Genomic DNA, 26,455 nt, shown 5'->3' with positions numbered 1-26,455 from the left:
TGCAAAAATAAAAAAGGGACTTTTTAAAACTTTTTTATTTGGGCCCTCAATGAAAATTTGAAAAATTTGTTTTGTAGATCTATGTTAGTTATGCACATGCTGAAAATTGCATGAATAATTTCGCAAGAGATCAAACAACAGTTATACGTTTTGAGCCAGTTACATGTTCCTTAGAATGACCGATACGGACGGGGAGCCCGACCGTTTCATCAGCCGCGAAACCATGGCTTGTGTACATTTCCGCGAAGAAATTAAAATGGACGACAGCCTCGGAGCATCTCGAGGTGACATAAATATTTATCTCCGAGAGCGAAAGCTGCGCTTTTACGCGTGAACTGCTCATTGGCCTCTGATATTACCCGATAAACTCTCGGATACCAAGTATGGTCCACACTGATTCGACGCGTTATTGTGTATGGCAATATCAAAAAATGGTTTGATTGATTTCACCCGAGAGAACCGGTTTCTTTAAACATATACATACACAACACATAATTGTCCGTAGGCGTCCGTATATCCAAAATGATAAATTATCTCCGAAAATGTACAGTGGGTGTACAAAGTATTCGTACAGCTTTTAAATACGAATAACTTCTTCATTATTGGACCCGACAGCTTTAGTTTTTTTTTCAGACGTTAGAAGAGGATTAGTTTACCAGTAGAAAGTTTTATTCAACACGGTCGACGCATGAAAAGCTATGGGCATTGTAAGATGTAAAAATCTTTGAAATTATATTAATTCTTACAATTTTGCTATTTTCAACCATGATCGATTTCGATGTTACTTTCTACATGTACATAACTTACTTAGCCTACCAAAGCCACCTTCTAAATTTTCATTGCAGGAACAAGTAAAAAGTTTAAAGATCGTCACCTCTACCATACTTTTTCCTTCGCAATTGTGATCAATAACAACTAAAAAAAATTATTGACACATTAGCTAGTAACCTAATGCTTCTAACGTCTCAGAAATACTCAAGCTGTTTAGTCGATTTTTAGAAAAGTTATTCGTTTTTAAAGCTGTACGAACACTTTGTACACCCACTGTACACACAGTTGGGAGCAAAACTGATCACATACAATTTAAATCAGAATAACTTTTTTATGAATGGGGCAAACGACTTCAATTTCTCTGTAAGGCTAGATGAATTAGTTTAGTAAATGACAATTAAAAAATACGTTGAAAAAATGCAATGGGCGGAATTGTGAAAAACAATAGTAAAAACTGATTTTTACGACCTTTTTAGCTGGGGCTATAAAGAAAATTTAAAAGATGTGTTTGGTCAACTGGTCACGACTTGTATAAATTACATACGCTCCGAACATTTCATTGAAATTGGTTAATCGGTTTACGAGTTATAAACGATAAAAAGTGGTAAAAATTGCAATTTTTCAAGATTTTTGCCTTTTTACCACTTTTTATCGTTTATAACTCGTAAACCAATTGACCAATTTCAATGAAATTTTCGGGGAGCGTACATAATTTATACCAGTTGACCAGTTGACCAAACGCATCTTTTAAATTTTCGTTACTGGCCCAGGTAATAAAGTCGTAAAAATCAGTTTTTACTATTGTTTTTCACAATTCCGCCCAATGCATTTTTTCAAAATGTTGTTTAAATGTCATTTACTAAACTAATTCATCTAGCCTTACAGAGAAATTGAAGTCGTTTGGTCCATTCATGATAAAGCTATTCTGAATTAAAGTATGTGTGATTAGTTTTGCTCCTAAATGTATATGTTTATTGACTTGCTTTTATATTTTCTAATGGAATTGCATTTAATCCATCGAATGGAAATATGCATATATGACGATTATTCAGTTGAACGTTGTACTCGTGAAAAGACTTACGAGCAAATGATAGTGGCAAAAGTGTCGAACACGACCGAAGATTGAAGAGTCGTGAAAATAATCGACTGAACTCGATCGATTTCTTGTTGCCGGTGAAAAGCTGTGTGAGCGAAATTTAAAGTCGGATGGCAGATTATCCGGTCTCGATCTTCATCAGATAGCCGATGGACAGGAGAGAGAGAGAGAGAGAGTGAGAGAGAGAGAGAGAAAAAGAGGGAGAGAGAGGGAAAAGAGAAAACACGTCAGTTCGGCTCTCGCACCCTCTTCTTTGTTTCGACGCGCCGCGCCGTTAAGCCGGCCGAAGAAACACCTGACATCGCCAGGCGGACGCCCGCCAGCCAGTCCGTGTACGTAAGTACATACCTGTGGCAGGTGAATCGAGTCAGGTGCCCCAGCAGATGGCTACCTTTACTCGAGAAAGCGTTATAAAAGCGGTCTATCATAAATGTGGGTTACTAGCTATGTCTAACGCCCGCTAGAGTAAGCTTACAATTCACGCGTCGTTTCTGGTTTCATTCGATGATCCGGCCTCGTCCCGCCAGCCACACCGTATATCCTGGTGTACGGTTCGGATCCGCTACACTGAAGAAAGTACTCGACAATTCGCTATATGTGCCCATAATTATGAAATTGGTCCAAGTCAAATTATACTAAAAAAAAAGATTAGTTTATCAGTTATTTCACATCACATTATTTGAAACTAAATGGATTCAATGTAATTCTTACGATATTGTGAAAAATGAACCGTTAGATATTTCAACATTCTATGGAATTCATTTAGTGTTAAGATCCTTTTCCTTGAAATATCTCGAAACAAGGAACTTAGACCACTTTCATAATTATGGGCACACAGTTTGTTACTGGCACACACAAAATATTTATCTATTCCTTCCGCTGTATTCGGGATTTGATATTTATCAGAAAAACGACTAGGTAGCGTGGATATACAACAACAAGAACATTTAAAGAATGCAAAAATATTTTTTTCTGCGAATTGTGGTGACGACATCGATATTTCATAGACACTTGTTTTATACGAGTCACTCGCGAAATGTTCTGGCATCGTAATTTAACATAGATTTGCATAAAGACGTACAATCGGTCGCAAAATATTGGGACACTCAAGACCTCAACATTGGGACAAAGCAAGAGCTTTGGGACAAGAGAAAATTAGTTTACTACAGAATGTGAAAAGAAATTTTTTCTAAAATTGCAATAGATCGGAATTGTAGAAAAAATACTAAAAGTTGCATTTTTAACCTTTTTATGTAGGCCTATATTGAAAATTTAAAAAGTATTACACTTTGTAGATCTGTGTCAATTATATGCACTGTAAAAGTATCATCGAAATCGGTTGATGCGGGGAAAAACAACAGGGATTGAAAGATGTCAGAATCCTGAGATTTATTGCAGTTGCAGGCCGAAGATCGTGAAAAATTGCAATTTTCACCATCTTCAAACGTTTGTAGCTCATTGCAATGTCCACCGGTTTTGACGAAATTTTCAATATAGGCCCACATAAAAAAGTTGTGAAATGCAACTTCCAGTATTTTCTATTGCAATTTTGTCTCAATATTTTTGTGATCAGCTGTATATGTAAACTTGCCGCTCGGAAATTAACAAAACCGTCGTTGTAAAGTGCAATGAAATGTATGGTTCAGCTTATCATGAAGGAATATTTTTGTTTAAATTATTCTAATGTAAAACCGACGAAAAAATATTTGAAATCACGTTTACGTGACACCGGCCGATAAACGATAGCTCTGAGAGAAGTCGAACGTACGAAATGTTGCCGGCGTACTTACAGTCTGTGCGCTTCCCCTTCCACCATCAGATTCTCCTCTCGCGACTCTTTGCACGAGACGCATATCGGTGGCACGAGGGTTTACGTTACGTGACGTCACATTATCCCCCCTATAAGGAGAATCGATCACGTATTTAGTAGAGAAGAGGGGAACACTTAGAGGAGAACACTATTATCTTATAAGTACATATACATACATACAACAGAAAATATTTTCACAAAAGAAAAAGTTACTTCAAATAACCTCACTAACACCCTCCCCCCCCCCCCCCCCCTCCAACTCGATGGGGTACAATATGTATATTTGTGTCATCCTGTATACGCATTTATATGAAAAATTCTCATAAATGTTTCTCCAACTAAATTACATGAAACGTAAATATACTTTCTTTTTTATTTCAACTTGAAAATTAAAGATTTTTTCCGACCTAGAATATTTCCATTGCATATGATTTTTCAAATGTTATGATATGAAATTGGTATAATACCTCGTACCATACCTAAATGTTTAGTAATTGATTTAGATACCGATATATTTAATGATGTAAACAATATTTTGAATATTTTGAATGGTACAGCAATTCTTAGTTGGCGCCTGAGAGTCACCATTCGAGTGCTAAGGGTTAATCTGTTCAATAGGTTGAAACTGATATAACAGTATTTTGAACTTTTAATCACTCACGTATAGTATTTACAATCTCAAACCTTTACATTTACATCGTTCCAAGCGTGAAAAACGGTGTTGACCATACTATGTAGCAATATTTATATTTCCCATTTTAAAGTAGTTATTACGTTGGATAAAAATTTATATACGCGACGTAAAGTTCCATATAACCGGTTAATACCGAGTAATCGAAGGTTAAATTACACCTACCGATTTTTCTGATAAACAGTGGCGGATTTAACGGTAAGCGGACTAAGCGGCCGCATGGGGCCCCGGGATACCATAAGACCTCATTACAAAAAATTTAATTTATTTACTCTAAATTAAAACAACTTCTTCACTTTTCAATTGTGAATTATGCTTATTTTTGATACCACGAACGTTTTAGGCTACTAAAACAACTTCTATTTCTAACTTGAGTTTGAGGACCCCAAAATTTTTACCGCTTGGGGCCTCCACTTGACTTGAACCACTGCTGATAAATGCGTAAAATCCGCTGTCTACTTATAAATATAACGTTCGAATGCGAAACGTCTAATGATTATACTGGCTGATTGGATTGAAACGGAACGCTCCATTCCTTGTATGGGCAAGATTGTTTGGCGCCAGCCTCGCCTTGTTTGCGAACATAACCTATAAAGCTAGCGTGATTCATCTAACGACAGCTACGCCCTCTTCGAACGTCCTAACATGAAACGGTAATTTTCGCGACCGGATACGGAAAGATTGTACGTCCTTCGGGCCGTTCTCGTCAGACGGACAAATATAACGATTGCATCTTTTCCTATCTGTTTTTTTTCGTTCTTGTTGGACACGTGACGGCGACCATGCACGTAGTATGTACGCGTCTTGGCTGTATGCAGCGGCGGCGGACGAGAGAGTATGCGCGGTCACGTGTAAGAATGGAATAGCGAAAACGTGATGCGATTATGTATTCTTCCTACGTAGTCATTTCTCGCCTGATATGACCAGCTTCGTCGTTAGATATTAGGGGCGCCCGGGTACCCGAAATTTCGGAAAGTTTGCAATATTCGGGTACTCGAAGTTAAAGTTGTATTTATATAAGTATGTATAATGCTGTTTTTTATGATTTTTCAGTTCAAACCGAAATATTATTACAACCTTACAAACAGACTTGACCGCAGACTTGCCCCAACTTTAACTTCGATTACCCAAACATTGCCCGAATCCGAAATTTCGGGTAGAATTTTGTAATTTCGCGGGTTGTATTAGTCCGATTTACGCCATTTATTTTTTGTTGTGTTGATAAACATGTCTGAAAAGTATCTGTACAGTGCGGAGCACGAGAGAAAACGAGCGGGAAGGGAACGGGGCAAGAGGAACGCAAAGACAATCTGAATGGACAAGTTTCTTTCCCCGTTCCCTTCCCGCTAGTTTTGTCTCGTGGTCCGCACTGTACATTGGTTGTCGTACTCTTACTAGATAAAAAGGTAAGACCAAAAAAAAAACTGTTGCACGTTCACAAAAAAACATCAATATCGTGGTAATTAGCAATCCCTCGTGTATCAATATCAGACACATGTCACCGATGCAGCACGTCTATCTCTATCTCTATATATCTCTATCTCTATCTATATCTCTATCTCTATCTCCAGCTGGTCTAGACCACTTTTTTCCTCGATCGACGGCAAGATCAACTATTTACGGTTCATTGGTACACGTGTTGCATCGGTGACGTCTGTCTGATATTGTAACACGAGGCATTGCTTTTTACCACGATAATGACTGTTTGTTGTGAACGTGCAACAGTTTTTTTTTGGTCTTACCTTTTTATTTAGGAAGAGTAGTCTAGCTCTGATGTAAAGGTCTGCCGGCTCGGTCTTTTTCCGAACGGAAAATGTACGAGGTTGTGGGCGTGTTAAAAAAATAACGGGAATTTTCATTTTTCGGAAAAAATTTTCAAAGCAGCCTCCATTAGATATTACACGCTGATAATAGACTAAACATCGGATACGACAACCAATGTACAGTACGGAGCACGAGAGAAAACTAGCGGGAAGGGAACGGGGAAAGAAGCCTGACCATTCAGATTGCCTTTGCGTTCCTCTTGCCCCGTTCACCTCCCGCTAGTTTCCTCTCGTGCTCCGCACTGTACAGATACTTTTCAGACATTTTTATCAACATAACACAAATAAATGGCGCGAATCAAACTAATACAACCCGCGAAATTACAAAATTCTACCCGAAATTTCGGGTTCGGGAAGGGTCAGGAAATTTGTTCGGGTTCGCGTCGGGATCACGAAAGTTTATGAAGTATCGGGTACCGGCGATTTCGGGTCGAGTCGGTGTCCCGGAAGTTTGCAATATTCGGGTACTCGAAGTTAAAGTTGGGGCAAGTCTGTGGTCAACTCAGCGACAAATAACTCTGTGCATATTAAGGGGGTAGACTCCATTTTCCAGGATTGCAAGGGTGCGGGATTCGCCTTCTCATTTCTCGATAATACAAATACAGAGTTTTTCAGTAGTCAAAAACGCTAGATAAAATATAGGACTTTTCAGGCAGATGGCGCCCTAGATCGATCTTTTATCTAGCGTTTTTGACTATTGAGAAACTCCGTGTTTGTATTATCGAGAAATGAGAAGGCGAATTCCGCACCCTTGCAATCCTGGAAACAATCATTGGTTACAATAATAATAATATTTCGATTTGTAGTATACACTGTTTTCTAAACAGTGCTCTTATACGAACAGTTTGCGGACGAAGAGTCCTTGTCTTATAAGAGCAGTGTTTAGTACTGTTTAGGGATGTGCGGGCCGCTCGATTTTCGGGCGCCCGAATCGTTGGGCGGTTTCGAAGAGAGCCGGGCGGGCTAGATTCGGGCGCGCGATACTTCATGACACATCGGGCGGACCGAGATTTTCGAATTATCCGAGAATTTCGGGACATACCTGAGAGTGACTCGACTTCGTCGGGTGGGTTCGGAAAGAATCGGACAAGTTTGGGCTAGCGAGTTATCGCGATACCCGACGAAGTCGAGTCACTCTCAGACAGCCTGAAACTCTCGGGCATAGACTTATAGAGATATACTTGACTCCAAATAAGAATGTACTTGTACTGCGCAAGTCGTTGTGCGTCAGCCAATGATTGCGTGGTCAGCGAAGTACGAGTAGGGGGATTAGCCAATGAACGTGTTCCGTTAGAGTCAGATGCGCAGTAGAGTCTTAAATTCGTCGGCTAATAAGTACATTCTTATTTGGAGTCAAGTATAGATTGCGCGGCCTGTACGAAGCGTTGAAGCCTGCCATGGCGGCCGGGGTATAAAGAGTGAGAGAGAGAGCCTGTAGTGGTCCTAAGGCGCTCTCTTTCTAATTGACGAGTTGGTGGGGAGAGATTCGCCTAATGAAAGTGGGGAGTGCGTAGGAAGTGAGAGTTGATTGGCTCGCTGCGCCCCCACCAACTATCGGTGTGCGAGTGAGATAGATATACGACCAGCCGCCATGACAGGCTTCAATGCTTCGTACAGGCCGCGCAGTCTATCTCTATAAAATCTATGCTCTCGGGTAGCCCGAAACGCTCGAGCCGTCCGACGTGTCATGTAGTATCGCGCACTCGAATCGAGCTCGCCCGACTTCCTGCGACCCGACCCGAACCCGAATATCGGGCGGCCCGCACATGCCTGAGTGTTTACTAGAAACACAAACGTCCCGATACATTCAGTAGTCTTGAAGACGTCGCACAGAGCGAACATATTTTGTATAAACTGTTCAAACGGAACAAAGTGTGCCAAAGGACATATTTATGTCGCATTTCAGTGAAGACTTTGTTGTCGATAGTAAGGCAACAGTGCTGGATGAAAGTGACGGTCTACTACGAAAATATCGTAATAGAAGTTCCGTGTGGCAACATTTCAGAAAAATTGGCCGGTCTAAAGCCCAATGTCTACTGTGTAAGCGAGAATTTGTTATTAAATATAGCAATACTAGTAGTCTTACGCGACATTTGAAAACCAAACATTGCGAAGTAATGGATACAGCTGCAGTAAACGTAACAAGTCTACGAAACGATAGTATTACTAGTGAAGAAAACACAGAATACACGTATTTAAGTACAGATTCTGTACGTGCGAAAAAATTAACCGAAACAATCGCACGGATGATGGCTTTGGATATGCAACCGTATACTATTGTTGAGGATGCCGGATTTCGGTCCTTATTAAATAATGCCGAACCACGATATCAGATCCCAAGCAGTGCAACATTTGAGACAAATATTATACCTCGTATGTACGAAGATTTAAAAAACGATATTAGGAAAAAAATACATGCGAATCTGGCAGAAGGTAACTGATTTTTGCTATTTTCATTTTCTGTTTAATTTATATTGATTGATTCTAATATACATGTATTAATTAATTTCTATATTTTTACGGAATTAATAGGAGAGTTAGTTTTCGCATTTACAGCCGATGGCTGGACCTCTCGATCTATAGAGAGTTATTTATCACTGACAGTCCATTATATAAGTAAAGATTTTAAGATGTGTCATTTTATGTTAAATTTAACTGAATTAACAGAATCGCATACGGCTGAACACTTAGAAACTGTATTGCTTACATCTTTACGAACATGGGAATTAAATAGTAATAGTAATACACTCAATAAACCCTTATTTTTTGTCACTGATAATGGTCACAATATAGTGAAAGCAATAGACTCTCAAGAAAATTGGAAACGAATTCCCTGCTATGCTCATTGCCTAGAGCTAGCAGTTAAATCTGCAATGAAACAAAGTACAGAATATACAGGACTGCGGAAAAAATGCGAAGAATTGGTAGGATTTTTCTCACGATCTACATCTATCACGGAGAAATTTTTACACATTCAGTCGACTGATAATCCTCATGAAGAACCTCTCGAATTGATACAAGACGTAGACACACGGTGGATTACAATGTATGCCATGTTACAACGACTAATAATTTTACAAAAACCATTAACCATGACATTATGTGAAGAACATATGGCAGAAAATTTGAATAATGATGAATGGAATCTTGCTGAAACCATAGTAACCGTTCTTCAACCACTAAAAGATGCTACCGAGATAATGTGTGGAGAAAGATATCCAACTCTATCTCAATATCTACCAATGTACATTGGTCTGATAAATGTACTTAAACCAGATAAAACGCAGACTAAAAAAGCTATCGAATTTTCTAATTATTTGTGTAACGCATTGAAGGTAATTGTTATTTTTTTAATTCGTCGAGTCCGAAATCAATTAAAAGGTACCTGCCACAGGTAACATTTCGCTTACAGGTGCATTTTGAACCCGTTATAAAGGACGAGATATTCGTTCATGCGATGTTGTTAGATCCACGGTTTAAGGATCTCCTTTTACCACCAGGAGAAAAGAGATGGGAGGCTGTAAATAGTTTAAAACAAAAAATTATAAATATGGCAAATTGCTTTATTGCAATAGATGTCGACCAATATGGTAATATGCCGAGCACGTCAACCACACGTCAATACGATGGTATTTCCCCAATATTATTTACAAATAAATTACTTTTTACTATTTTTAATTACATCAGCAAAACTACTTTTTAAACTTTAATTCGTTTCATAGAACAACCTTCGAAATTAAAGCAATTTTTCAACGAGGCCTTGGGTAGTGTGGAAACGGAAAGAATACCGTCCTTCCATCGTCGCATAAACGAAGAAACCCAAATTTACTTTTCAGAAAGCGCTGTTCCCCGGAACACTGAGATATTAGAATGGTGGAAATGCAATTCTGAACGACTACCTATATTTGCAGAAACAGCAAGACAATACCTTGGCATTCCTGCCACGCAAGTATCCAGCAAACAATTGTTTTCTGAGGCTGGAAATATTGTCATAGCCACGAGAACAGAACTTATAACGGAAAATGTAGAGCAATTATGCTTCCTGCACGCAAATTTACGATAAAATTACTATTATTTCACATAATGTATTCTAAAATATTTGTTTCCTTGCGAAGTTCGATAACCGATTACACCAAAAATACAAAAATCATTCTGAACCTGTCAGTAAAAATAAAAGATTGAACTGAAAAATCATGAAACAGCATTATACTTATATAAATACAACTTTAACTTCGAGTACCCGAATATCGCAAACTTTCAGGACCCCGACTCGACCCGACCCGACTGCCATTTCGGGTACGCGAAATCGCGAGTACCCGAACTTGGTAAACTTTCGGGATCCCGACCCGAACACGAATAAATTTCCTGACCCGACCCGAACCCGAAATTTCGGATACTCGCAGACCCCTAGTTATTAGCTACATTCTTGTAAATATTAATCCGCGAACCTCGACTCACTCTCACAAATGGGATCGGCGAACAGCTGCTGCTCGGATAGAATTCGCAGCGACAAAAAGATCCTCTAATTCGTTCGACCAAAAATTTCGATGAAGGTAAACAACGATAACGCGGTGGAACATCTGCCGGGACGTCCGATTAGATCTCGCTAAAAAGTGAAATTGGGTACGATTTTATCGCTTTCAATCACAACTGCTTCCCTTCTCCGGTCTGCTAATAATTCATTCTAATACCCGTCGTGTAGAGGAACTGTACCGATTACTGCGGTAGAAAATTTTGTAATATTTTTAGAGGAACATTAAAAGTTGTTGAAAGAAACGTAGTAAATGGGTACCCAATCCGTTACACAAGGGCTAAAAAGGAACGACTTTTCCAGATTATTGAATTGTACAAGCCTGTTCACTTGTCCCCCTTTGATGAACATTAAATAATTCAATATTTTTATAAAAAGCATGGAGTCGCTCCTTTCAAGGAAGTACAACATTTTTGAGACACCCTGTGTATCAGGGATACCACCTCATTTAGTATTATCAATTAATTCGAGAGCCGCAATAGAAAAAAGCAGACTCGAAATAAAAGGGACACATACAAAATATCATACGTACAAAATTTGTTTTTTTTCAAGTGTTGAAATAAAACAGTCCTGAAATGAAAACTCAGGATCCAAGAATGTCGTTGTAATGTAATATTGTAATGTATGATGTATAGTGGTGTGTGTCACCTCGAAGTGACGATCGGCGGTCGAAATGACGATCGGCGGTCGAAATGACGATCGGTGGTCGAAATGACGATCAGCAGCCGAAGCGACGATCGAATCGCGAGACGCGAGTTTGTTCAGTAGTAATCAGTAGTTCGACAAAAGAGTCGGTATAGGCAGAACATACCTGGTACAGTTATACATATTAGCCGTTTTACAATAAAGTTTTTTTCAGAAACCCATTTCACTGGACTGTGTTTGATTCCACTTAATAATATACCTTAACATCAAGTTTACTTTATTTGATTAAAACTATTTCATTTTTGTTTCGAAGAAACTTGAAGAAACAATGTTTTTCAGTAATCAAATTGTCAAAATTTGGTTGAATTTGTTGAAATGTAATTATTTTTGAAATTGATTGTACACGCTGGTCTGTTCATCTCGACCTTTCCGCAGTTTTATTATTTTTTACGATGATAATATGTAGTGGTTCGCACACACACACATATACATATGTGCTACCACTGCTACCGAACATAGCTGAAATACGGAAATCGGTCGACAGATAAATAATTGTGAAAATGTGGAATTACAACATCCATATCCATATTCATATTTTTGTTTCAATATGGAATCACACTGCATTTCGATTAATTCTAGTTGTACAGGTATGCACTCCAAATTCACCCTTCTGCAAGTCAATTTCACCGTTCTGTAAACTGTAAATCAATTTCACCCTTTTGCAACTCAATTTCACCGTTCTGCAAATTAATTTCACCCTTTTGGAAATCAAATTCAACCTTTTACAAATAAAGTATTTTTAAGTAAGTTTCTGTAAAAAAAATCAGATCGAATGTAAATTAATTGTTAAGAAATTCAAAATTTTATTTACTCTGCAAATATGTAGATCAAATACTTATTTAAAAGCAATTACCAATTCTGTAACTTCGTAATGTATGAAAACTCTGTGTGTAGATAATATCTACTAGATATGGATATTCATTGTGACCATTTTCTCTTCCGGCGTGACCTTTTGCGGAGCCAGAATACACATTGAAATCCTATACTTATCTTTTTGTCACGCCTTCAAACTGAATCAACGCTAACTTAAAAAATGTGTTGCATCTGCTTATGGTATCATCATTCCGTAAAAAGTTTATCAAAATCGGCGTTTTCTAATTGGGTAATTTCCTTAACACCTAATGTCCTCCGCACCCGTGTTGCAGACGTGCCAACGTTTGATGTCAACATTTAATGTCAACGTATGCAACACGCTGCAACGAAATATTTCAATGCAAAAAGGGGAGAGAAAATCTTGCACTCATGTCAGTGTGCAGCAAGTTGTCATCGATTAGTGGATTATGCGATTGCATTTTCCACACACACCCGAATATTCAATCTACTATACAGGGGGTCCTGCAAAATGTCTGATGAGTTTTCGTAGACCGCGGGGCCTTTTAAAACGCGAGGCCGGGTTCCGGCGAACGCGCTGAACCTGCCTCGCGCCGCCCCTGCATTTTCTGATTAATAAATTTTAGAAATGAAAGTACATATTTATTGAAGCGTATTGAGTATTGAGTCTTCCCTCGCAGTAATGACACTGTTCACGTGTGACTAAATAAATATAAAATTTAATCAAAATAAATAAATAATTAATTTTAAATATTCTTAATGGGCGAAATTGATTTACAAAAGGGTGAATTTGATTTGCAAAAGGGTGAAATTGATTTGCAGAAAGGTGATATTGACTTGCAAAAGGGTGAATGTGGAATGTATATAAAACCTATAAATTGTCATCAACATTTTCAAAGTTTTTGGTCGGGCCGCGTGTTTGACATGCCTGCTGTATATCAATTACTTCAACCGACCAGCCGTTATCGACCGACGTCACAGAAACGTGATCTTATTCACGCTGAAACTTAGGTTACTCCTGCGGCAATTTGTATTCGTTTGTACAGCTTTTAGCCAAAAGATTGTGCACGAGAACTAAATACATACAGGCATCCAGTAGCGCGTTATAACATAACTAGTTGGGGCCTTGGGCAAAGTAGAATTCCGGAGCCTCCAACCCCAACTAAATAACTTTATGAGAAAAACGTAGAAATTGGATCTTTTGGATCTTCGTTTGTGTTCGGGCCTCCTTTTGCTTGGGGCCCCGGGAATTTGCCCAAGTTGCCCATAGGGTAACTCGCCACTGCAGGCATAGAATATTACTGACCAGAGAAAATGCTTTTCGAAATGTCATTATATTTGCCACTAACTGTGGCAAGGTAATTCGTCGCTGCCGTGTTCGCTCTCGCCGAGTCACTCGTTTCTGCACTGTACACGTATGACCGTGTCATTGTGGAACGCTTTCTCACGAAGTCTTGACAAAAGAACACGTAGACACGCACATACCCGCCAAGTTCACATTCTACAAGTGCATTTTCCCTTCGGGAGATACGCGACGCTGCATCACGTGTATTGCAGAGTAATGTTAAAAGTACACACCTACGTTGAAACGTTCGAACGTTCCAGGATTTATTTTTGTAAATTGCATTTAGCAGTGAAACTACCTATTAAAGACAAGAGAACTTTGCTGCATAAATTGATTAGCGAAAGGAGGAGCATTTAATGTACAACAGAAACTAAGAAACTAAGAAACCATTCGGAGAAATATCACGCAGCGGACCGTTCATATAAATACGGGCCTGTATTATACATGTATGTACCGTTAAAAAAAGGACTCAGCAGACGCGTACGTAAAATAATTACAATAACATAGAAATAATTACAAAGCGACGTGAGAAGGACGAAGAGAGTCGAACAGCTGAGTCGCACAAGTTTTTCAACATACAAGTGTACGTGAAAAGCTTTCTACCAAATTGTAAAGTCATTCCCCGTTTGGATAACGAGAGTTTGCAAATACTCTCAGGTACTCACTCACTTGGCTCTCCATTGCGGTAAATCAAAGATCGAATCGCGGACGCCATTGGCCGGGAAAGCAAGAAGCAATCGTGTCGTGGTATGTACACGGTTTTCCCGTCGCAATGAAATTTATAACTGTTTGCCGTGCGAGATAAACGTCTAATCTCGAGCGGCGTAAAGTAATAGGAACGTGTACACCAGTATCGGCTTAAGAGAGGTTTAAAGGGTTAGGAATTAGAAGGGAGGGAAGAAGCAAAACGACGCAGCGGCGGTGTTCGTGAGGCAAAGCATTTAGTCGAGAGATCGCGTGTAATACTCGCGACGCACGCGACTGCAAGCATGGGACACGCGACATCGCGTTCTAGGTGGTTCTAGAGCCGTTTCATTTCGGTTCGGTTCGTTTCGTTTCGTTTCGTTCTGTTCGGTTTGGTTCGGTTCCATCTGCCCCACCTCGGCGTGCGTGTACGCCGATGTCACGCCATCACGCCATTAACCGTCCGGTGCAATATGCGCTCGGACCATCGTCTGGGTTAGGTGGCATTGCCCGCGGAAACTATTAGGGGGACCTAAGAAAGGAAACGAAACTCGAACATGACCACGTCTGATTTAATAACTTTGTCGCCATTGTATTCAATATACCACAGTGTCCGCGAGCACGGACACTTTTTTTCTTTTTTTTATTGTACAGTTGTAACCTCTAGTATGTAAAAAGTTATTCTGCAGCCTGTATTACATACATAGTATTACAATGATAACCTTACGCTAATGTGTAGTTAATGTAATAAGTACATTTTTTCCGGACGAGATTCAAATACGTCGAAATCAATATTTTGTCCTGAATAAATTTGTACAATTTAATGAGATTGCATTCTCGTTGGCGAAGCAACACAATTGTCAATCGCTCTCATATTTGTACGAGGTTTGATCAAAGAAAACGCTGAATTTTAGTTTTTCTCGAAAAATCTTGATTTATTCATCGATATTAACTTTGTCCCCTTCAAAGTACATACTCCCCTTCAGACATAATACATTTATGCCAGCGCCTTTTTCCAATTTTCGAAGCAGTTCTCGAACGCAATTTTCGGTCTTTATCTCTTCAATGTTGGCATAGCGTCGTCCTTTCATGGTTCCTTTCAGTTTCCGGAATAAGAAGAAGTCGCAGGGAGCCATGTCCGGTGAATAAGGAGGCTGAGGCACGATAACGGTATTGTTTTTGGCCAAATATCACGAACAAGCAAAAAAAGTCAAGTAAAAAATCGCTGAACTCGCCTAAACACGTGTAACCTTTTCGACAACTAACAACGGACTAAGCATTCAATATGGCCACCCATGTCAACATACGTTAAGAACAACTGTACCGACACAACAAGAAAGCAATTGGATTTATACAGTCCGGGAAATTTACAAATTCCACGTATTTTTTATCAAGCTTCATATAATCTCAGGCAAAAGGCAAAAATGAGACCATTCTTCTACTAACGCGATTACCAAAGGACCGTTCTTCACATGAGAGATTCTACGTTCTTCAATTACTTTAAATTACATAGCGGAAAATTTTATTATTATTTCGATACCTACTTCGATAAAACAAAAATATAAAAAGAAACTTCTGTTGGTTTTTTTAATAAAAAAATTAAGCCCTCAGCATTACGTACATTAAAGTGAAAGAGGAACACATTACTGCGGTGCAAAAATCATTAGGAATGTCCCTAATACTGCGGTGTGAACTGTAATTATGATGAGAAACGAGATTCGCAGCAGTCTAACGTTTTAGGATTGGTAAGGTACATGTACCTATTACTGCGGGTGTACCCTTTACTGCCATCGCAAGTCTGCCAGCCAATGAGAACAAAAACAATTTAGTTTCTACTAAATACTTCGAAACGTCCAGTTGTGCCTCACGACGTTAGTATGGATTTATAGTGGAGCAGCGAGGTGAGCTTTTCGGTGAAAAAAAAGAAAAACAATGAAAATACATATGTACTTTTTCTTTAGTATGTGTCGAAATGTTGTCACGAATGTTGGTTTTCGTTTGCTTACAGAGGGAAACGAAGTGCGAATCACTGTGTACTTAACCTGTTTTATAGATTTTCATAATGAAGATGATTATTCGTATGAAAATTGGCCAACAGAAAATTTCATAGGCATCTTGGCGAGCCGCTAGAAAAACGCAAGAGGGAAACGGTCCGTAAATTCTGTATACATATAACGGGTGCATGACCGGACTGATGTAACCTATTCTAAAAACGAGACCGCGTACCGTGCGGCATTAACGCGCACTGCGCGTAGCTGGAGAGTACGATGTGATATTGACCGAGGCAGACAACTGTAGCGTGGCAGAGAATACTACATGTTCGAACAAATCGCGTGGCATGACAGAGACGGAGTAGGATAAAGAGCACGCCCCCCGCTAGATGACCGCGGGGATCGGGCTGATTGTGAGTCGAAAAAGAGGAGTTAGCATACACGCGAGCTCTGTATTGCTGACGAGCGAGAAAAGAACACACGTGCAGAATGCGGCGAAAATGAATGGTGGACAGTGGTGTTGTAAAAATATTAATTCAGCTGTTCGTATAGTGAAAAATATTTGATCCCAATAAATACGCTTAGGGTCTGGTAGACTCGTGACGCGGCTCTGATTCGAGCTAGTCCGAGTGGTTTGGACGTTCGAATAATTCGAACGTTATTTACAGCGTTCGCGCACAGCCAGCGAAGCAGCCAGTCGATCGGCTAGCTAGGTGGCTAGCCTGGTATGTTGCATCGTTTGCGCATGGTACCCCGAAGTTCGTATAGTGAAAAATATTTTATGGGAATTGAAAAATGAACGCTCAAATAATTTTGTGTGTTGATCACCTTCCAGAGTCGAGTAACAGAAATATGTACCAATAAATACGCTTAGGCCCTGGTAGACTCATGACGCGGCTCTGATTCGAGCTAGTCCGAGTGGTTTGGACGTTCGAATAATTCGAATGTTATTTACAGCGTTCGCGCACAGTCAGCGAGTCAGCCAGTCAGCCAGTCAATCAGCTAGCTAGCTAGGTGGCTAGCCTGGTCTGTTGCATCGTTTGCGCATGGTTGTACCTCGGAGCATGCAGAAAGAGCGAGAATGATGCATAAAAGAAAAGCGAGAAAGAAGAAGTGGGGGAGGTTGGGAACGGTTCGGAAGAGAGATGGGTCTGAAAAGAAAGGAAAAGAAGCAACTGGAAGGAGGAAGGAGATATAGCCGGGAGGCGCGGGGATGTGTAGGACTTTGCACGCGGCGCGTAACCGGTTACGCTACGAAGATATAGGTGCAGTAGGTAGATGAGAGGAGGGCAGAGGCAAAAGCAGTCGACCAACGAGCCAACCAACGAGCCAACCAACAGCTACACACGAGCGATGTCACCGCGCTAGTACACTCTGCATGCAGACCGTCGTATGCAGGTAACAGTCGATGCATCGACGACGCTGCAACCCTCTGTGCGCACGCGTATACGTGGCGGTATGTACAGGGTGTCCGTGTCAGCTTGCAATAAATATTTCGGTAGCTCGAATCAGAATTTGATAAACATCAAGACTCAGAAAATGTCGGTATAGAGGCTCTATTTACAAATTAACTATTCGAAATCCCTTCACCGATAGCGACGCTCGTACGTCGGGCGCGTCAAGCGGCAAATATAAATAACAATTAATCGCTACGTTAGTCGTGAACAAAACTCGGGGAAGATAACGAAAAATTCCAATTTCGTCTTCATCTCGTTCGTAGGATGTCCTTACGAAATACTTCCAATTCGAACACCCTGTATATATTTTGCGCGCGCGTCTCCCGCCCATTTTCTCCATCCCCACGTAACGTCCCTCCCTCTTCCCGTGGGTCCCCCTTCTGCCCCGTTCCTCGCCCGGCTATTCCGATGAAACTTGCAGCATGACGTCACGCTCGTATACGAGAAAACGAGACGAACGACGCTGCGTAGGGAACCTCGACGAAACCGTACGAGAACCGGGCGAGATGCTGCGCAGTTGGAACGGCAAGGTGCCTGACACAAGACTCTTTCTCTCTCTCTCTCTTTCTTTCTTTCCATCCAGCGACCCTCCTCCCCCGCCCCTCTTTCCTCTATCGCCGTCGTTACTCCCCGCCCCCCTTGTTCGCCCATGGTCCGTCTTTCTGGGCTGTTTCTCTCGTTCCCTCTGCCTGTTTACAAACACGCGTAAACTCGGCCGAATACATGACATCATCGCGCAATCTCGTGAGTTGACGCCGACGTAAGGACAACGATGGTGAGACGACGACCGGTCCGTTCTCTCGCTGGGGCTGATCGATCTAAAGCGACTGCTGTACTTTCATTTTCTCATGTCTCTCGTACTTTTCCAGCGCGAATCAATGCTGCGGACATGTATACGTATAGAATCGCGCGAGGTAGAATTCGCCGATACAGTAGACTGCTCTGCATCCGAACGCCCATTACCGAAACACTGTAATGGCCGCGCCGGAGCCTGGTAAATAATTGTGCCCATAATTCTGTGGTTGTCGGGAAGAACGCCGCGTGTCGCGTATTTTCACTTTCGAGATACATTGCCGTTTAAAGTTTTGATCACTAACGCTTTGACATAGGATATCGATTTAATTACATTGTTTTTTTGAGCCTTTCGAATTGGTTTTAACCATTTTTTCCGGTACATATTCCGGTAAATTCAAATTTTTTGAGACAATGCGGTTTTCCTTGCATTCACAGAATTATGAAAGTGGTCGAACAAGGGCGGTGTTACCCAATCGTAACACGCCGATTTTAATGGAATTTTTCGTATGTCGATATAACCGGACGCGTCGCTGAACCTCGAGAGGCTGAATATACGAAATTTTAAACGTGTACTCGTTCTCTTCTCGCTCGTCTCTTTAAATTCTGCTGAATTTTACTATACTCGCAATGGGTCACGAATAGAGGAGTTGAAGTAGTGTCCAACTCTACACGGATGTTTCTCGACGCCATCTTCGCAATCGAACAGCGGACCGATCGTACGAGAACAAACCGGCCGCGTGTTGTGTCACGAGGAAAACAGCGTAACGTAACGCATAACGTAATGTAGTGTAGCACCATTATCGCCCTGCTCATCTCTACAGTTGGGTCCCGTGTCACGTAGCGTCCGTGACTAGTAACGAGTAGACGAGCTATCGTGACGTCATCGTTATCAGTAGGGTACTGAATTAGGTCGCATATCGCGCGCACATCCTCTTCCCTTGGTCCATTTCAAACGGTAAACACACGGCACAGGGGTTGATTTAAAGGATCGGCCGTATGCTTGACCATTCACCATCACGCGAATGCCGCAGGTTCAATCGTTTCCATACGTTCGCATACTTTAATTTAAGGAAACAGATCTTTCTTCGTTTCGATGCAATGAACCCTTAACCTGAACCGATCAGATCTAAATCTGATTACGTAAGCAACGACATGTCGTTCTGATTTAGTTAGAACATTTTGTATATTTCAGTTCATACAACGGGAACACGTAAAACCTTTTTTTCATATTTCAATTTATTCGTCGACAGCTTCAATTCGGGTTACATTGTTAGGTTTAACATTAAAGTACATAAATGTGCCCGTTATTATGAAAGTGGTCTAACAATAAGTGAAAATTTGAACGCAATGAATTCAATGTAATTTTTACGATGTTGTGAACAAATGAACCGTTAGATAGTGCTTGTTATTTCAACATTCTGTGGAATTCATTCACTTTAATATCCTTTTTCCATTTTCATAATTATGGGCAGAAATGTCCTATAGGCAGTAGTTTAAAAATACGGCATGTTATGGCTTGAAATATGTTCGAAACAAGGAGTGCACACGGCGCCATGCATCCACAAGCGTATCACTTTACATTCCACTTGAGCGTGCATAGAAAGGAGTCCGCTGTGTATCTTTTACCTTCTACAGGGCATTGCACACGACGTTTAACCGTTTCGGCCATCGATACGGGGTCAAGGACATGACCCGAATGGCGGCCTACGAAACAGCATGTAACATCCATAAATATGCTTAACGAATTCAGTCGGGAGGAAAATTCGAATCGCGATCGCGGAAATTCGAACGTTTCACCTGAAAAGGTGCATGAACCCCGACAGAAATAACCTAACGCAACCTCGGGTCAATATCGCAACGGACCCTTGAAGAGCGTGATGTTTTCGAGACGGATAGTAGCCGGGTGACGGTGTTCCGGCAAAAGGTTAGTAGAGAAGCGCCGGATTGATTTTCCCCGGCTAGCATACATTGTAACGTGACAGAATGATATTATCTGCTGTAAAACGACGCGTTGCTTTTCGCAATTGAACGGGAATGATGCTCCTCGTGGAGGAATTGCGGCCGAGTTCTTGTTTGCCGATGGACTTCTGCAAAATTTCGTATCCGCGAGCTGTGAATACAAAAGGGACGTGCGTGCTCAGTAACGATATGTCGTCACGATCAGCGAATCGTTTCGGAAACAAACAGGGTTTACGTGAATCTACATAGAACCGGGAGAGACTCTGAATTTCCGGCACATAGAGAGCGGCTCGACAACGTCGCGCGATCGTTCCCGACGTTGCCGGAGCCTCGGATGACGTCACGAGACACACGACTCTCGTTCGAGCACGTAAAGCAGCTCGCCGACAAAGCCAGACTTACGCTAGGAAAAGTACAACGCTCTCTTTGTTATTTGATAGGAATTATCAGCGATCACACCTAGAGTAACTGTACCAATTACTACTGTATCATGCTTCGATCGTACTTTATTTGATTATTCATTCGATTATTTAGTGATTTTTGTGCCGCAGTAATGTGCTCCCCCTGCACTTTAATGTACAATGTACGTAATGCCGAGGGTTTAATATTTTTTATTAAAAGGACTAGAGAAGTTTCTTTTTATATTTTTATTGCATCGAAGTAGGTATTGAAATGACAATAAAACTTTCCCCTATGTAATTTAAAGCAATATGAAGAATTGTAGTAGAAAAGTGGACTTCTTTTATGAAGAATGTTTTTTCAAATACTGAGATTATTATGCAAAATTTTGACGTATTTTAATCTCATTTACTCTATCCGCTTCCACCTGGTTTGTCTGGAAACCTACACTATTTTTCTACTGCGTATTCGGATAAACTATGCAAACGTATACCACACTTATCGGAAATAATTTACATTTGCAACTACATATACATATATTTCTGTCAACAACCGGTAGATACTATGTACGTGTAACTAACTTTCTGTAGTCGCTGTGTATTTTTCATATTCCACGAGCTTAAATTAGTTCTATAATCAATTCAATTCAAATCAACGAACTGATTAACGAATACGTTGTATTTTTATATCCGGTCTATTTATTCATGTATACTCTATCGTATTAATTACTATCTCAGGAGTGTATTTCACAACGTTCAACTTTTCCTTAGAATATACAAAAATTCTAGCGTGATGTACAGTTCGAATAGAAATCGAAAAATTTTATGCTGTATGTACCGTTGACCAGATAGACGAGCTGGCTAGCCGTAGGTTTTTCGCTGGTTATGAACAGCACAGTGAAATATTCCGTTAAAGAAACTTTAAATTCCGTTACGTAATCGCTGAACCGATGATAACCCTATGACACGTACCAGGTGTGTCCGGATATTTACTGTCAGCTCACGTTATCAAACATTAACATTTAAAAAATTATCGTACTCCGCGATAGAAATCTTAGCGTTTACAGTAGATACTCGGGGCTCATGTTCTGTCAGTGACGATCTGTGAACGATAATACACTTTTGCAAGATAGTAAACATAACGTTCTGATTCACGTGACGTTTGTAAAAATCTTCCGTTCCGAATCGATTGCCATCGACGATCAAGATAACTGTAGAAGATTAATTTTTTAATGGCGCAGTCTGTCAATTTCATTCTTTTCGCGGAATCATTGTAGCATATAAAGAAGTTTCAGACCTCTAATTGAGTAATTCTTTTTGTCTGATTTTTTACGATAAAGTGTTGATAAAAATATCTCGAAGAATACATATATGTGCCCATAATTATGAAAGTAATCTGAGTCGAAATTTAAAGAAATGAGTTCATCAATTATTTCACATCGCATTATTTGAAACTAAATGAATTCAATGTAATTCGTACGATGTTGTGAAAAATGACCGGTTAGATAGTGCTTGTTATTTCAATATTCTATGGAATTCATTTAGTGTGTTAAGATCCTTTTCCTTGAAATATCTCGAAATAAGAAATATATCACTTAGACCAGTTTTCCATTCTTCCCAGCAAAATAATGGCACAACCAGGAATAAACGAAAATATTCAAAATTCGTTGTTTCAGTTAAAAAATGTAAACGAATGCGTGTCTAATCAGATAAAAACTGTACCTGATTTTTCGATGTAAAGAAGACGCCAGCGCAGACCTGTCTACCGCGTGTCTCGACGAAGCGGAAATAATTTTGCAGCGTGTCGCGCTAGATAAAGTTGCCCTATCATTTGCCCCTATGAAATACATATATAGCAGCCTACTGAAGTGTGCACATTACGTATACATTCACCACTTGCACATGGTGTCTGTTAATAGTTCTAGTTATTATCAGGATTGGTCATCTAGATTGATTCCAATGATACAATTTTAGCGTGACAAAATATAAATCGATTAGTTTGTACATTGGGTTGGCAAGAAAGTAATTTCGGTATTTTGAGGTGAAATAAAACCCAATTTTTTCGTACTTGAGAAATCGCACTTGGATAAGTTTTTTGCCGATAAGGACCAGGAGTTTTATGAGCCCGGAATTGTGAAGGGAAGAACATCGAACAAAACAAATTGGGTTTTATTTCACCCTTATAATACCGAAATTAATTTCTTGCCGACTTAATAGTACTCGCCTTTTTACAGGTTAATACAAAGGGTAAACTTTCTTATCACTCGTATTACCAAGCAGTCTAATCAAAATAATAATAGTAGACTTACTGGTAGACAGCGGATTTTATGCATTTATGAGAAAAATGATGTAGGTGTAATTTGAGACAGTAAAAAGATCGACGAATTGAAAAACACTGTTATAATATTTTCAACCCATTATCCATTGCACTTCCGACCTGAAATATTTCTATTTTATATGATTTTCTTAATACCATATACATAGTTTATACAATAGTTTCAGCACAGTTTATTGAAATATTACATATTTATTTAATAATGCAACAAATATTTTGAATAATGGAACTATTAATGGCGCCTAGAAGTCACCACACGAGTGCAAACGGTTAAACACATTAAGAAAAAAAATATATTTAATTTTTTTTATTGCAAGACACAAGAGTGAAATAAAAATTTCTTTGTTCTTTTAATTATCTGATTAAGCTGAAACCAATACGCCGATGTCTTTAAATCTTTTTAATATGTCCCCTGCTTTCAATTGTGCTTGCCCGTTTTTGTCATAAATGCATAAAATCCGCAGTCTACTTATAAGCGACAAGATTGTCCGAGGTCCTGAATCGCGAGTTTATGCGAAGGAAACAGCCTGTTTGATCCGTTTGTCGGTTTTGTTATTGATACAGCCTGGGAAAGATAACGCCGATTAAGGTTCACGATAAGAACGTGCTAGAACAATTCTTTCGACGGTTGCAATTGCCAAAAACTCCAACGAAACTCGCGAAAATCACGAAATCGTTCGACTTGGCGGAACAATATCGGGGCGTACTTATTTCTCGTGTTTCCAAAAGAAATTTCGGATACACTAAAAATACATAGTGATTCACTTCTCCTCGGAAACAGTGTCGTGTGGTTGAAATTGTTTTCTTTGCCCGAAGGACTGCGTCGAAAGTTACGAAGTTGTATGACACTATGATGTCAGAGTGATGTCACATCTGTAGATATCCGAGGTACATAATTGTTTAGCGGTGGCATATAAAACGCGAAGAACGTTTTATCAATAAATTAAACGTTTACATTGTTTTATTAGTAAGCGCGTAAGTAATAAATACGATCTGAATACAATACATAGTTGCGAATGCTTATTCCGCTACGTGAAACGTCGGTCATCTTGTCAAGATAATCGAGATATACATAGAAAACTGTTTGTCATCGCGATAAGAAATAATAAAATATTTACCTATTTTTTTCTGATCGCGAGTTTCAGCGCCGATACGCAACGTTTCTCTCGCAGATTACGTGAACTATTATCAGGCTTTGCCTCGATCGAGGTATTAAAATCGGATTTCGACACAGAGCGCGTCGTTCGAGATGACGAAATGATATTATCGCAGGCAGAACAATAATCACGCGATTTAATACACCTCCTGATAAAAACGTTCGCACAATCTTATCGGAATCTCTTCTTCGTCGTAACGCCGGTTTTAATCTGTTCAGCACACTACCAATTTTTCCTCTTTACTCGACGAACACAGCTGCTTTCATAGTGTAGCATACGGATTTGATCAATGAGACTAAACATAATCGACAACGGATCTGGGTGTCGTTCTCGCGTACCTTGTTACTGCAACGACGGTATAACCGATCATCAAACTGTCCGTTCTGTATGCCGAGCCTCCTGCGACCGTTATCACGTATTCCCTTATCGTGAAAGAAAACCCGATAAAATGGCACGCGACTATGCGATCACCCAGCTCGTATTATAGCATGAATAGCCATTGTTTATGTCATTCGCTCGATGCAATTTCGTCCGAGAGAGTGCGTCTCTGCCTACCGATTCGATTCCTTTTCCAAATCAAGTCTCGTTATGAATTGACAACAATCACGATCTGCGATAAGACCGATCGTATCAGTGGAACGTCTACGTCAAGATTACTGTGAAAATGTGATTAGGAATTCTGCACTCGTACAAACAAATTGTTACTATGTATAACGTTTATATAAATACATCATTCGCAGTGTGCGTTTAAAACTGTTCTAGGGTTCCTTTCAAAAAATCGCGATATCCCTTTGACTTGAAATATATGGAAGAGGTTGGAAGTACAAATTATTAGATACATACATATATGGCTTCAGCAACTTTATTTTTTCGTAGTAGAAACGATTTGTTAATCCTCGTCTGTCCCTCGTTTCACGAACTGAATCTATCCCTCGGTGTCAAATTGACAATGTGGTAAAAGATCGATGAAATAACAAGGCAAACAGTTATTTTCCATTTGAGAAAATGGAGGAAAGTATCATGACGTTGAATTTTATTGGAAGTAAGCACGCTTCTATTCGACCCAAATGCACCAGCGAAAGTTCAATCAAGCATACTTCGTAAAGAGAACGAGCGGAAGCATTTTTCTTGCCGTGTACATATTTCGTTTGCGAATAGATGCAGCCCTTTCCGATTTTTATACAGCGTGCAGTGGGGTATTTGGCCCGCGAAAGGTCGGAAAAAGTCGCCTTTAAAATTTTGCGTACGTCGTACAATTTTTCAATGGTCTCCGATAATCTGAGGAAAAAGTGTTTTGAACAAAAGTTGAACAGTATTGAAAAAAAATATTAAAGGTGTACAAACTTCACACACACACACACACAATATATGTATAAAACCTCGAAAAAATTTTGTAACTATGTAATTTCATCTGAAGAATGTAGAATCATGACAACAACAGTCCTTTGGTGATCGAGATAGAAGAAAAATGGTCTTATTTTGACCTTCTACGAAGTACGTTTTTTCAAATCCTGAGATTATACAAATATGAGAGCGATCGACAATTTTGTTCGACTCTCGAACGAGAATACAATCTCGTCGACTTGTACTTTATTCAGGGCAAAATATTGATTTCGACGTATTTTAATCTCATTGGGAAAAAATGAGAGTAAGAATGTAGAATCATGTGAACAACAGTCCTTTGGTGATCGAGATAGAAGAAAACTGGTCTTATTTTGACCTTTTACGAAGTACGTTTTTTCAAATCCTGAGATTATACAAATATGAGAACGATCGACAATTTTGTTCGGCTCTCGAACGAGAATACAATCTCGTCGAATTGTAAAAAATTTATTCCGGGCAAAATATTGATTTCGACGTATTTTAATCTCATTGGAAAAAAATACCGTAGCAATAGGTATATTTAGCCTATAAACAATCGTCGAATTGAATCCGCGATACGTCCAGGGATTCATGCATATGCAGTAAAAATCTGGGGTTAGGGGGAATGTAGTTGGTTAGCAGCGTTTTCTCCGGTGTAAAGTGGGCCTCTCGTCGCGAAGAGTGGGTACGCTGATCAAGTGCGCGCGCGTACAA

The 26,455-nt window shown here is 39.8% G+C and overlaps 2 protein-coding genes and 1 long non-coding RNA gene across 7 annotated transcripts in view; 2 read left to right on the top strand and 1 right to left on the bottom strand.

Annotated features, from left to right (window-relative positions):
• LOC143209473 (uncharacterized) overlaps nucleotides 1–26,455 on the top strand; it is an 85,072-nt gene that overhangs the window by 25,115 nt on the left and 33,502 nt on the right. The gene's annotated exons all lie outside the window — the stretch shown is intronic.
• On the bottom strand, nucleotides 1,475–15,198 carry LOC143209499 (uncharacterized). 3 transcript variants are annotated; one of them, XR_013009093.1, is made up of 3 exons: nucleotides 14,269–15,198; nucleotides 3,658–3,766; nucleotides 1,475–2,502 (listed from the first exon to the last, which is right to left on the bottom strand). It is a non-coding gene; the product is annotated as an uncharacterized LOC143209499 (long non-coding RNA). The 3 variants fall into 3 exon arrangements; XR_013009094.1 differs by having other exon boundaries at nucleotides 1,475–2,434; XR_013009095.1 differs by having other exon boundaries at nucleotides 14,273–15,198.
• On the top strand, nucleotides 7,971–10,390 carry LOC143209481 (E3 SUMO-protein ligase ZBED1-like). Of its 2 annotated transcripts, XM_076425159.1 has the most exons (5): nucleotides 7,971–8,231; nucleotides 8,397–8,624; nucleotides 8,724–9,526; nucleotides 9,604–9,820; nucleotides 9,914–10,390. In XM_076425159.1, the coding sequence occupies exons 1-5, from the start codon at nucleotides 8,084–8,086 to the stop codon at nucleotides 10,252–10,254; spliced, it is 1,737 nt and encodes a 578-aa protein (XP_076281274.1). In that variant the 5' UTR covers nucleotides 7,971–8,083; the 3' UTR covers nucleotides 10,255–10,390. The 2 variants fall into 2 exon arrangements, with proteins under 2 accessions (XP_076281274.1, XP_076281273.1); XM_076425158.1 differs by having other exon boundaries at nucleotides 7,977–8,624.

Source organism: Lasioglossum baleicum, chromosome 6, assembly GCF_051020765.1.
Source record: "Lasioglossum baleicum chromosome 6, iyLasBale1, whole genome shotgun sequence".
Lineage (NCBI taxonomy): Eukaryota > Metazoa > Arthropoda > Insecta > Hymenoptera > Halictidae > Lasioglossum > Lasioglossum baleicum.
This window is presented reverse-complemented; position numbering and strand designations above follow the sequence as displayed.

Excerpts from the sequence above, each read along its gene's own strand:
- LOC143209481 (XM_076425158.1), top strand. The coding sequence starts at position 8,084 with ATGTCGCATTTCAGTGAAGACTTTGTTGTCGATAGTAAGGCAACAGTG. Across the intron at positions 8,625-8,723 it reads ACATGCGAATCTGGCAGAAG|GAGAGTTAGTTTTCGCATTT; the intron begins GTAACTGATTTT and ends CGGAATTAATAG. Across the intron at positions 9,821-9,913 it reads AACCACACGTCAATACGATG|AACAACCTTCGAAATTAAAG; the intron begins GTATTTCCCCAA and ends TTCGTTTCATAG.